The 13,555-nt window shown below is 40.0% G+C and overlaps 1 protein-coding gene across 7 annotated transcripts in view; it reads right to left on the bottom strand.

The window, feature by feature from the left end:
• The window catches only part of LOC131078860 (dual specificity protein phosphatase 1), a 109,815-nt gene that overhangs the window by 22,229 nt on the left and 74,031 nt on the right, over positions 1-13,555 (bottom strand). For 2 of the 7 annotated variants that reach the window (XM_058016676.2, XM_058016677.1), the window contains exon 6: positions 8,510-8,651. The exons of 3 other annotated variants lie outside the window; for them this stretch is intronic. In XM_058016676.2, coding sequence (XP_057872659.1) covers positions 8,527-8,651 — 125 coding nt within the window. In that variant the 3' untranslated portion in view covers positions 8,510-8,526. Of the gene's footprint in view, positions 1-8,229; positions 8,652-13,555 lie in introns of those variants that run through there. 2 more of the 7 variants (XM_058016678.2, XM_058016683.2) reach the window with 1 other exon arrangement.

The following is a 13,555-nucleotide window of genomic DNA, read 5'->3' as shown; positions in this document are numbered from 1 at the left end:
CAAATATAACTTCAGAAAGATAAATCTTTTATTCCAATACAATGTGTACATGCGAATAGTAAAAGGTTCCCGACACACCCAAAATGAGTACATAAATAGTAGCCAGTGGTTGGTTAAGATTACCAACCACTAGGAACTGTCAAGTATCGACTACTCATCGAGAACAATAAACACAATTACATAACATACATTTATTTACCAAACACCCGATTAACTTCTATACATTTTATGCATTCGGCTAACTAATATTTATTTTATAAACAAACTTGCCACATTCTGCCAACTACATCAACCCCCCAAAAGAAAAGTCTTCCAAACAACTTGAACAAAATTGGGAGCTGGAACAAACAACAAAACTGAAGGAAATGTCACTGAGAGGGATGAGAAGACGTCCCTATAAGTATGGAGGATGCTGGAGTAGATGCCTAGGAGTGTTGTTGTTGAAGGCATTGGAAGCATTGGTCGGCTACCAATTCCCTCTCCCCGGCTGCCTTCGCCATATAGGTGGGCTGCATCAACTACACTTTAGTCCTCTTGAGCTTGTGGTCCTTCTCCATTAGCTTCCCATTCTTCTCTACCAACTATCACACAAGTTGAGTAGTCTTCTCCACCAATTGTCTATCCTTCACGGCCAACAGGTGCTCTCTGTCAACCAGTCTTCTCTAGCATAGTAACGTGAGCATGATTTGAGCCAGTTGCTCTCTGGAATCTCGAACTAGTCAACCAAGGCCTTCTAGGCCTACTTATCCTAGCGAAGAGCCCTCTCCTATGACTGAGTGGCGTCCTCTATGGAAGTTGCAAGCCTATGGTATCGAAGAAAAAGGTCCCTGAAGCATAGCTCTACGCCATGCAACACTCGCATACTTGGCCATGTCGGCCTCCGACTGTTGGCTGCAAAGCATGCCAAGCATCCAACATTTCATGTGTCTCCACACTTGGACAACCCATGGAAATGAAGCACTTGAAAAACTTCTAGTGGCATTCCACCTACATGAAGGCCAAAATGCACTTCGCCGCATGGGTCATGGCTAATATCCAAAACCCTGGCAAGATCCCCCACTTTATCCATGAATGTAGCCATGCCTTGCAACTGTCGATATAGTATTAGACAATATTGATCGGATTATGGGGATTTGGTTGAACCAATTGTAAAATGATCTTGTCGCAATCACTAGATGATGACTCCTCTTCTCCGTCTGCAGGTGTCTGTGGGACTGGAGGTTAGATGGACTCGACCGTTGTCTATGCTAACCGAGGTGTCAACTCTAGAAGTGGTTCTGGAAGTGGCTCTAGAAGCGAATGCTCTCCCAGCACACCCTATACTAGTTGTGGCACACCTGGAGTGAGTTCAACCATTGTAGCTACTATCTCGTCCAACACAATATTCTCTAAAAGTAACATAGGAGACTCAACTAGAGGTGTGTCAAGTGGGAACCCCATAATCTCTAACCAAGTGTCAATGGCATCTTCAAGCTCTACAGTGCCATCTAAGGGAAGGGTTTTGTCCGCAGGAAATGTGTCGACTAGCACTGAGGGATCCACCAATGGGGCTAGAGTTAGTACGTTTGATGTTGTCATTAACTAGGCAACTAGTGGTGGTGCATCTAGTGAGGGTGCTACAACGAACTGGACGGCTAGTGAAGGTGTTGTCACAGGCTAGACAACTAGTGGTGGTATGGCTAGAGCCTATATAAGAACTAGTACCAATGGTACTCTTGCCATGTCCTCAATGGGAAAGGTCTCCTCCACATCATCCTCTTTCCAGCTTGCCTCTACGGCCACAAAAACTCCCTCAGCACTCTCATTGGCAGAAGACAACTGAATTGCCTCTCCTTTGTCGCTGCTCTCAAAGTCTTCCCTCTACTTCCGCTTCTTCCTAGTCAGTTAGGTTTGCTCCATGCCACCTAACTACACTCTCAGGTGGTCCTAGTAGAATACGACTGGCCACAAAGGATCAAGGTGACCAACTAGTTGTAATCGTCCCCATTTGTCCAAGGGTACCTAGGTACAAATGACGTCCAAGAAGAGGCCAATAGTTTGCTGAACCATGTAGAAAACCTTATGTTGCAAACTCAATAATTCTCTAATCCGCTTAGAGAGTAAGGATGCCCAATTGTAGACTTTTCAAAGGCTGAGCCCTGTCATAAGAGAGATCATCCACATGACAATATCCAATAACCTACGTGCTCCTGTAAATCTCCTTTTGATTAGGTCCAACACAAATCGCCATTCGGCTGTAGCAATGAAAATCTTTTTGACCCCTCAACTATTGCTACTGCTCCAAATACTATCCAATTCTTCCTTTGTCAGGTCGTTGCAACACACTTGTTTGAGGAGGGTAACCTTCTGGTGCATTTTCATTTTGCAACTTCGCTTGGCAATAGAGGCTCCTCTCAAGGGTATCCCAAATATCCTTGTAAATTCAATAGGTCAAAAAGAGATAGTAATATCACACCCCTTATAATATATAACCAACTTGTGGGAGTGTATGTTGTATTGTGCAACCATTGCTTTCAAGTAGGGCTCGAACTCCCAAACATTGAAAGGGGTAGCTATGTAGATTTGTCAACCTACACGTGCATGAGTGCTACCTTTAGGGAGTGCTTGTCCTCTGCGTCCTTCCACCAAGTGCAGCACTCACTGCCACTCAAGCTCTCCCAAGTGAGTGTTGCCAATAATGGCATCATCTCTTGTAGCCTTCCCTGCTTGAATGCAAGGCCTATATTGTTTGCTCTTGCTACTAGTGGTCATGTTTGTAACATGCATTGTTGGTAATGAAGAATGACTCGGGAGAGGCACTAGCAATTTATAACAACTTCGAAAGAAGTAGTGATAACTATGTATTCTCCGTACTAGTGAAATCCGCTTTTGTGGAATCAATTTGCCAAGAGGAAGTCATACCAATACCAATTTGCCAAGAAGAAATTGTACCAATTTACCCATCAATTCATGCACCAAGCTGAGCAGCCGTACAATGTTGCAAACTGGTCATACCAATTGGTCAGATAATTGTCATACCAATTGGAGTTGTCATACTAGCACCAAGGAGGGATGCATACCAATGTGCTATAAAATATCCATAACAGTCTTCCAACAAGGTACCATGCCAAGTTCTAGTCAAGCACTTGTACCAACTCAAATTGAACTAGCTTATAAAAAAGTTGTCATACATGTACCAAGAGATGTGGTCATACGGTGATGTGATACCAGGGTTGTATGGGATGGAGCCATACGAGTGAAGGGATGTGATGTTGTATTGATTTGTGGTGTATCTATATGATAGGGATCTGTCTACAGGTTGTACTATGTCATACAATAATGTTATGATGATGTGCTAATTGCCTTCACCTCGTTGTCGTACCAATTAATGAAGGGCTCGTACACCATGAAAGACCCATAGAGGAAACTATATGTTGTAGGGATAGGGTCGTACCAATAAGTCATATACCAAGCAAGTGAAGCCACACCAAAAGCTTTGTAACCTTGGCAGAGTGCGTTGCAAAGTAAGCAAGACCTAGTCGAAGGTGTGAGATAGAAAATGGTCATGTGTTTGTTTTATAATATGGCTGAGGCGAAAAATAAATTTAATTTTTTTATTCCCAACTTTAGCTTATTCACTTTCTTGCACGTTTTACATTCTTCTCCACACCTTATAATATTATTTAATTAGACGACCTTTATTTCCGACCTTTTAATGATTATTTCCAATTTTAATATATTAAATAAAAAATCTCTCCTTACATATTTTGGCCACATTTGTCCTCTACAATTTTAATTTTCTCACCCTTAGCACTTTATAAAAATACTTACTCCTTATATACTCAATTTTTAATTTGTTCTCCACTTTTCATTATTCCATCATTTTTAATTTTTCCAACATTTCTAATTTTTTTTAAATTCTTCTCTTTCCCTTCAATTTAATTTTTTGTTTTTGCAAAATTCTGCTTTTTCCCTTCACTTATATTTTTTGCCTTGTTTCCTACTCTCTCCATCATCAGTTTTTCTTCTTACTCCTCTATCCCCCAATAATAATCTGACCTTTACTTCCGAGGCATATTGCAACCAATAGGAAAAAAATGGCCTCTTATAACAATCATTTTTGCAACAAATACCCCACATATTCCAAATCAAAAAATTTAGCAAGCAACAAAGCAGGCCCCATACCTTTATACCTGCTATCAACTTAAAACTTGCCATATTGTTGATACTTGATACCATGTGGCCTCTTACCCTTTTTTTAAAACCTTTGGTGGCCCTACCGGATTAGGTATGACTAGCCAACTAAATGATTTCACACATCTTACAGTGCCTTATAGGATTCTCTGATCCACTCCCTCTGAACTTAGGGAGCTTATGCCTATCAATATTTGGACTCACCGAGGCAGTCACCATCCTTCTCGGTCAATATGTACCCTATGCCCAGGACTTGATTGGATTGTTTTTCTCTCAACATTCTAGTGTTTCTCTTACACTCGATACCATGTGTGAGCCCTCTACACATCCACCTTCAACATCCCTTGCACCTTGGTTACCTTCCTTGTTGTTCCTGGACTCTCTCCTACCTGGGATCTTCGGCTCAATACTTCCTATTCTCGATTCTTCTGATATGGATAGATTCTCAATGCGGTGCATATATTTCTCAAGTATTTCAGCAACCTTGTTCTCAAGGTTCTCTCTTTCATCCTCTTCATCCCATATAGACTGTATGGACTAGTTACTCTCCACAAACTCAGTCTCAAAGTTTTCTTCGTCCTCTTCATCTCATATTGACTATACGGACCGGTTGCCTACCTTGTCAACAAGATCTTCATTTGATTCGTCGTGGAGTGGTAGGTGACTGGCAATATCCTCCCACTCACTCCTCGTACAATGTGTTGTTCCTTCCTCATCGAATGGTTTTTCTCTCCCTTGACTATGGCTTCTGTTGACACTTCTAATTTTACTTCTTGCTAGACTTTCCAATTTATCCATGAATCTCTACAACCATCGTCGTCATTCACTTTGCTCTCTAAGCCAGAGAGATATTCTCACTAATCCCTCTCCCTCTTCTCAACCGCTTATAGTACATGTCTAGTCTTTGTTTGGCCACAAGGGTATTAATTGTCAGTTACGACGTCTATTTGTCTCATGTTCTTCTTCCTCCCTCTGGTTCCTTTCCTCATACAATTGTAGTATCTACTATCAACATTTCTCTCAATCCCTTTCTTCTCAAAGGTCTCAAAGGGCAATGAAGTTACGTGCCAACAACCTTGGTATTCTTCAGAGAAGATGGTCACCCTCATCATTCACTACCAAGCTATCTCGAATGGCACTCTTAGGGACCTCTCGCTAGAGAGCCTTAGTTCGAATGTACAAGTCGACAAATACTTCCCACAAGTACACCAAGTCTTGTGTCAATTCGTCTTTTGTCATGTACTCTTCTTCGCCCTACTACCCATCACTATACTACCTATCTATGACTTATATTTCAAATTCATATCAGCAATAATGCCAAATGTTTCTTCGAGTAGGATTATGCTACTTACATACAGAGTAAATGGAATGTAACTTACAAAACATAGAATATCAAAGCATACAAATACCAGAGACAAATAAAACTTCAGAAAGATAAAGCTTTTATCCCAACGTTATGTGTACATGCCAATAGTAACAAGTTCCCGACACACACAAAATGAGTACATAAATAATAGTCTGTGGTTGATTAAGCTAACCAACCACTAGGAATTGTTGAGTATCAACTACTAATCGGAAACAATAAACACAATTATGTAACATAGATTTATTTACCAAATAACCGACTAACTTCTACATATTTTATACCTTTGGCTAACTAATATTTATTTTATAAACAAACTTGGCACATTCTGCCGACTACACTTTCTATTATTGAAGGTGTTTTCAAGTGGGGCACTTAGTTGATGCTTGTTATAAAGTAAAGTGATTTTCAAGCAAAGCCTCCTGGTGGAAAAATGCCAAGGTGTGCCACCAATAGGAGTTCGATCTCTCAACAAAATAGTTTGAAGTAGAAGAATGCTAATGTGTTGGAAGTGATGCTTCTAACAAAGAATGTAGAAGGTCAAAGTAGGGTAATCTTAGAGAAACCAGCCCCTTTGAGCCTAAAGGTCAATGTAAAACAAGTACAAATTTAGAAAACACCAATCTCCTTGAATTGTTAGTTATCTCTTCTACAAATAATGCGAAGTTTTCTAAATCACAGAGTTTGGTTGAGGTGAACCACTTCTCTCCAAAGGACGATTTCCCTTCTGACACTAAAGGGGGCAATATATAAGATTCAAATGATCATTAAGCTATGTTACTTGGGGACATGTCCCCAACCAAAATGGGGTCGTCCCCACTTGGACATGTTCCAGGGACATGAGAACACTTCAGAAACATCCTCCATTGTCCCCACAAAAGAAAAAGAAAAACATCTCAAGGACATTTGCCAAATCATAGGAAACAACCAAGGAGGGCTAGTTGTCCTTCAGATCTAAGTTACCGGTTCTTCCCCTTTTGGCCTGGGTTCGGGTTTTGGTTCTTGCCCGGTCCTAGTTCTCCCCAAGTTCTCCTTGGGTTCCTCCCGGGTCCTTCCCAGGTGGTCGGGTTCCCAGGACCCACAGGGAACCCGACCACCTGGGAAGGACCCGGGTGGAACCCAGGTCGAACCCAGGAGGACCCACGTGAACCCAGGCCCGTGGTTTCCCAAAAACGGGGCCCATGGGTCAAAAAACAATTAAAACACTTTAAAATAGTTTTTTTATAATAAAACTCTAATTCGCCCCTTTATGACTTTTTAAAAAAGAATTGAAACTTGAATATTATCTTTTTTGCAAATTATGAATATGATATTAGACTTTAGTTATTAGTTTACTGATTACATTTGTGATATATGAATATTTGTTGGCATTGCCAATTAATAATTATGGATTTAGGATTTATCATTTATCATTTATGTATGGAAAGTCACATTGTATATTTTATTTTTGTATGGATTGTATATATTGAACATATATATAATAAATAGGTATATATATATAATTAAAATATATATATATGTACGGATGAACCCGTACCCGTACCCGTACCCAAGATTTGTTTTTTTTGCCGAATCCGCGAATCCTTACCCGAATCCAAACCTGAACCGGTAACTTAGCTTCAGATGGGCAAGGGATGCCTGGATGTCCTCCAACCATCCAAGAGATGGCTAGTCATCCCCTACAGCCCAAGCAAATTTAAGTTGCTTTGTTTTCAAAACACGAGAATAATAAAAAATAAGAGTGTAGGGGCCCAAGGGTTTCAACTATCAATTTTCAGATATTTGTGGCTATTATGAAGGATTTTTTATCAATTTCCGGCACTAGAGTTTGTTCTTTTAGACTTTCTTTCCCAGCTACTTAGGGCTTATAAATTGTGTGCACTTTTGTGGATGAAATCCTAGGGTTTGTCATTGTTTTCCAAACTTTTTTGTAGCTATCTAAAGGAGGCCAAAAAGAGTTAGGAAGGAAATGGTTGTCAAAGCCAAAGTGGTAAACACAATTTCACAATATATTGCTGCAAAATGACTTCAAGGAATCAAAGAAGAGCTATGATAATTACCCTGTCGAATAGGTTAATAGGAGAACTATGAACAGATATTCAAAAATTGGATGGTATACATCACTAGTATCATCTATGAAGGCAAGACCTTCATCGATTGACAGCTCATTAGTGATACTATGATAGTATTCCTAAGCAATTGATCGGTTCATTCTACATTAAGAGCTTTCACATGGTATCTTATATTGTATACTCCTTGGTACAGACAAAGGCATTCATGAGGCTAAAAAAGCTATGGGAAGAACGAAAATTTTACAAAAAATATCCACAATTAGAATTTAGATAAGGCATGAAACTTCAAGAGGGTCGATGATAATTTTGTAATGCTAAAACGGACCTTGATAATTAGAATCATGTTCACATTTTAGAATAGGCCATGGTTGTTTGTGTAATGTCCCAAACTAATAAATTTGTGATATTAAATTAAATTTGCATCAAGGGACAGAAAATTACAATTTACTTCTTATTCCAAACCCTCAAATAATTAATATTTCCAAATAAACTGAAATACCCATAAAGATTTAACAGTAAATCTTATAAACTATGCACCCGATTTGTATATCTAACTATCAAATCAACCCCAAACTTCACCAAACTTGACATGCAAGTAAATAATATCAAAATGAAGATTATTTTCATTAAAACCACAGCCTCAAGTCTGATATATACATCAATAAATTTCTAATACAAATAAACCCAAAATAGTGAACAGATACGAAGCTTGAAATGTATTGCAAGCTCACAAATCTTCAGGATAAACTCATTAAACCTCAAGCCAAATTTACTAATAACAAAATATCATGAAAATACATGAAATTATAAGAAACCCATGACCTTAATGCTGTCATTAACTTCTGCAACACATGCAAACTTAAAACTCAAGAAAACCTCAACTATTCAGCATAATGATAACCTTCGAAATGAGATTATTCAATGGTATTCCTTGACTCCCGTCCTCAGAACACCTGGTAATCCTCTAACTCCCATCCTTAGATCACCTTGGAAACCATGAACATCCCGTCCAAAAGTCTCCTTCTCCACTGGTTTATCAACCACTGAAGAAAAAAACAAAAGCTTAGCTGAAATCTGCAACAAAAATAATGCCAAATGAAGCACAAATTCATGTTTTATTGAGAAATCTTAAATTTATAATTTGGGAACCCACAACTCACAACCAAGAGAGAAGATTCTTTACATTTCCAACAATGTAACTTCTCCTCCACTTGCCTTTCACCTCCTAACTTTACTAGTTGCAACTTGCCAATTGCCCATTTTGTCAAAAGTTACCAAATGCCACTTATCATTCCAAAATGTGCTTTCTAATTTTTCCAAGCCATATTTTGCCTCCAAAATAATATCAAATGTTATCTATTAATTTAATAATAAATCTGATTTTGATCATTTAACCGTGAAGGACAATATTTCTCAATTTATTTGGAGGTCCTGATTTATTATTTTTGAAACTGCTAACTTACTATTTTTAGTTAAGTTTCTATTTTTAGAAATTTTGAAAAAGGGACATGACAAGTCCTCCCTTCCAAAAATTGCTTGTCCTCAAGCAATTGTAAACATAATGCACCAAGTTCTTGATTCTCAAAATATCCCATTGTAGACGGCAATTATGTCGTCACTAAATTAAACATGGTTTGTTATGTTAATATGGCATGTAATAAATAATTAGTTCCCATAGGTAGTTGGTAGTTCTGGCAGTAGGCACCTCTGCCAACCATCCGAGTGGTATATAGTCTGGCGAGAGGACTAGGAATGAAATTAACAATCAACTCTACGGCTTATGCAGCGGGAGGACAGTATTACAAATTTCAGATGTAGGCGACAAGCCAACCTCTTACACTTATTCAGTGGGTCTCTCTTTTCCTTTTTACAATCTAGAAGTAGCTGTTAGTACTACTAAACAGCTTTACAAATAAGAGCATGAGATTTTTAAGATAAGAAGAACATTGTCCAGCTCTGCAAACTGAAATTATGCACTCCCAAAGCCCACAGACAACCCCCACTAAAAAAACACACACCACACTAATGATTTTCAGATTTTAACATGCAACCCAATTGCTGGAAAACACAGACCAGCAACCATAAATCTCACTAAAATTCTCATATCTCTATGCACACCCAATGAAAAGACCCAAGAACGGATGCAAAAGATGGCTAGAAGCTAGGCAATGTAGCCAAAACTCAGAAAACACACCAAACAGACTCCACACAAATAATGCACGCAAACCAAAGCACTTACAGCAGGGTACGGCCAGGCAGGAAGTTCGATTTGCATTTAAAAATTCAATACTCAGAGTTAGGCACTAAAAACTTACAAATATATTCGCCCATGGCATAAAGAAAGAATAAGCCACCAGAATAAACAGATGCACAGGCAAAAAGATACAAATGAAAACATGCTACAGCCATACCCAAACCAGCAGCCTAAAAAACACACCTACAGCACTCCAAAATCACAAACTAATACAAAAATCTACAACATTGTCTTCAATCCACTTCTCTAAATGAAAAGCAATCTCTGGCTCAACTGGTTGTTGTATTGCAAGCAAGAAATCAAGCTATGGCTAGGAGGGTAAGCGTTCACCAAAGCTTCATTCAAAATTTTGGCAGCACTTCATTATAGTTTTTTCCATGGATACCAAAACGAAAGCCCAGCACTCTTCTTTATAGCTTTTTGTGTCTCCAAAATCAAATTCACATTCCCTCCAAATGGACGCCAAACCCAAATGCACATTCACTTCATATTATTTTGAAATTTACATTTCATTTCTCCTTTTCCCCAAATCGACCTTCACTAAGAGGCAAATATACTTTATAAAAATATCAATAAAGCACAATGTGGCGTCCATTGGTGATAAAGTGCATTAAATTATAAAATCAGTTTATTCCTCCTTAGGCGTCCAATATGAATAAGTGAAATATATTGCAAAATTAATTTATTTCTCCCTTAGGCATCCATTATTCCTTAGCTAATATTTCACTTAATAAAACATTTTTCCTCAACAAGGAATCGCCCAACATAAGCACTTGTTTACACATTTTTAAAGATTAAAATCTTCAATAAAATATTTTTAAGATGGACGCCCCCAAAAAGCAGAAATAACTTAAGTCATTTAATTAATAAATGTCTAGGTCCATTTGATCATATAATCAAGCTAAAGAAGCTGAATCCAATTTGCCTGCCAAAAATAGAACTGAATCTTTGGATCATCATGCCAAGCTGGACAGCCATAAATAGCCTGTGTTGCATTGGCTCAACCCAAAACCCTAAAAATAGTAAGTGTCTCCAAACTCCATTAGGGCACAAACTGGGAAGCAACTGTCACTTACTAAAAATAGCACTTACTAAAATAGCATACTGCTAAAAATAGTGTGTCCAATGCAATTTAACCACATATTGAGCAGCCATCACAACTTACTAAAAATAGTAAGTACGGAAAAGTCTTCAGATTCATTTGCATGTCACACCATCGGGAGGTTCTCTGAAAACCCATAAAAACCCAAAAAAAAAAGCTATCGCCCCACTTACTAAAAATAGTAAGTTCGGAAAAGTCCTTAGATTGAGTTGCATGTCACACCATCGCGAAGCCTTCTGAAAACCCAGAAGGAATCCAAAATCAAAACTGTAAAACTCCAACATGCAAGTCACCAGAATTGCCAAAACATCCTCCTAGAAAATAGGAAACCCTAATTATGCCTCTAACTAACCAATGGGTCTCGGGAGTGGCCAACAAACCCCAAAACAAACTAGAGCGAAAAAGGGGGCATTACACAATACGGCAGCAGGCAGTAAACACTAATGGGCCGACCATTCAAGCAACAGTTAATAGTTACTAAAAGTGATACACACGAAGAGGTCACGCAGGCAGAAGTACGAGAGGATCAAATGACGAAGGATTTGGTGGATCTATGGGAGGTTTCAGTCACCCACTACGTACAGAGGGAAGCTCGGGACAGAGCAGTCCCAGAAGGCACGGTACGTGATGAACTCACAGTCAATCCTATCGTATTTGATCTCCATTGAACGGCAAGACCAAAGGGAAGAAACCAATCGCGAACGTCGTCAACAGCAAATACTGCAGAGGTTTGAAGAACGGAACCATATGGAAGAGGAAGAGAGGGATATGAGCAGACGTCGTACCCCTGGCAATTACTGCCCCTACGGCCAAATAAGGACCGATGGCGTACTAGTACCACCCAAGAGGTAGCGGAAGGATCGGTAGGGAGATTCTTACATATCAGAGAACAAAGTAAACGGAGACGCCATCTAAGGGAGATTGTTGAAGGCTCGGCAAGTCCGGAAAGGTGGAGTAAGAGTCAGAGTGTGAGTCGGAGGCATAGTCGGGAGAGGCAGAAACCGTGTACAAGGAACTAGTTGGTAGAGGTTGCGAGGGACCTACCACTTCCAAACGTAGAAGAGGATCTCGCCAACTAGGCCACACACTCAACGTCGAGTGAAAAGTACAGAATTGAGTCTCAGAATAGCCCATCCAAACAATCCGAACATGACGAAGAGGTAGTACAAGACCTTGAGGGTGAGGTTGCTGAAATTTTTGAAACCAACCTATATAGAATTGGGAATCTATCTCTGGAGGAGCCATCAAAAATAGGAGGGTCGAAGCCAAAGACTCCAGGAAGGAGAGAATAGAGAAACGAGGGTGACCAAGGTGCAGAAGACGCAGAAGGTAGACACATAGAGCAGAACGGTCCAATTTGGTCGAACGCACACAGTACCTTCCAGGCGGCACACAATACCTTCCAGGCACACAGTACCTTCCAGGCGAGAACAATGGCGCACAATCAAAACACCCGAGAGAAACAAAAGCTTCCAAGATTCACGAGGGACGAGTCGAAGGATCCCGTATGGCATTGCAAAACATGTATAACCATTTGGGAGGAAAATGGCCAAGACGATCGGGATTACTGGTTGAAGGCATTTTTAGCCACCCTTCGGGGGATGGCAATTGATTGGTATACCGACCTCGATGCCCAACACAAAATCAAGTTTGGAATAATCCGAAGAAGGCCTTTGAGGAGGAAATCAAACTCCTGAGGGATGACAACGAGATTGTGGCTGAAATTTACAATACCAACCAAGGCAAAAGTGAAAGTGTTCGGGCTTACAACCGTAGGCTGAAAGAATTACTGAACAAGATGGAAAACCAACCAGATGATGACCTAAAGAAATGATGGTTCATGGAAGAGCTCGCCCCGTCTCTCGGAAGTTAGATGAAGGTGGTCCCTCCACCAACATATGATGAGGCTTATAACAAAGCAATGGACATTGAAAGCGAAAACAAAACATCGAAAGGAAAGAGGAGGGTGAGTGATGATGATAGTACGGATGGAAGTAGAGATGGAGAGTCCAAAACCGTACAGGCCCTCCGTAGGGACATGATGCAGATGATGGAGTTGAAGGCGGACAAGGAGAGTGGCAAAGAGGGTAAAGAGCTTTGGTGCACCGACTACAAAGAAGAAATACTAAGGGAACACGCCCAAGAAAGTCTTTTTGTGACATCTATCAGGTGCTGAGACATTCCATTAAGGATTGCCCATGCAATCTAAAAACACAGGGCACACAAGTGCTCATCGCCCAAGGGGAGCAAACTACTCCGCCAACCACACCACCTAAACCACTAGCAAATTCCGATGCTTCACCGTGAGGATACTACAATAATCGGCGAGGGAACAATCGGTCCAATAACAACACGCCAAGAAGTAAGATCCAATACGATGCGAAAGGGCAACCCATGATCCAATGCCGCAAATGTAATGAGTGGGGCCACTTCACTCATGAGTGTCAGGGCAGGAACAATAACCGAAGTTTGTTGTGCAAGTGGTGTGGTCCTGGGAACCATGAGGACAATAACTGCCCAAAGCAAAAAGAGGTAAATATGTTGGATGTCAAGGAGCCAGACGAGGAGGTACTAGCAATTACAAGAGTGCA

The sequence above is a fragment of the Cryptomeria japonica genome, chromosome 2 (genome assembly GCF_030272615.1).
Source record: "Cryptomeria japonica chromosome 2, Sugi_1.0, whole genome shotgun sequence".
Classification (NCBI taxonomy): Eukaryota; Viridiplantae; Streptophyta; class Pinopsida; order Cupressales; family Cupressaceae; genus Cryptomeria; species Cryptomeria japonica.
Note: the sequence above shows the minus strand (reverse complement) of the source record. Positions and strands in the feature narration are given on the sequence as shown.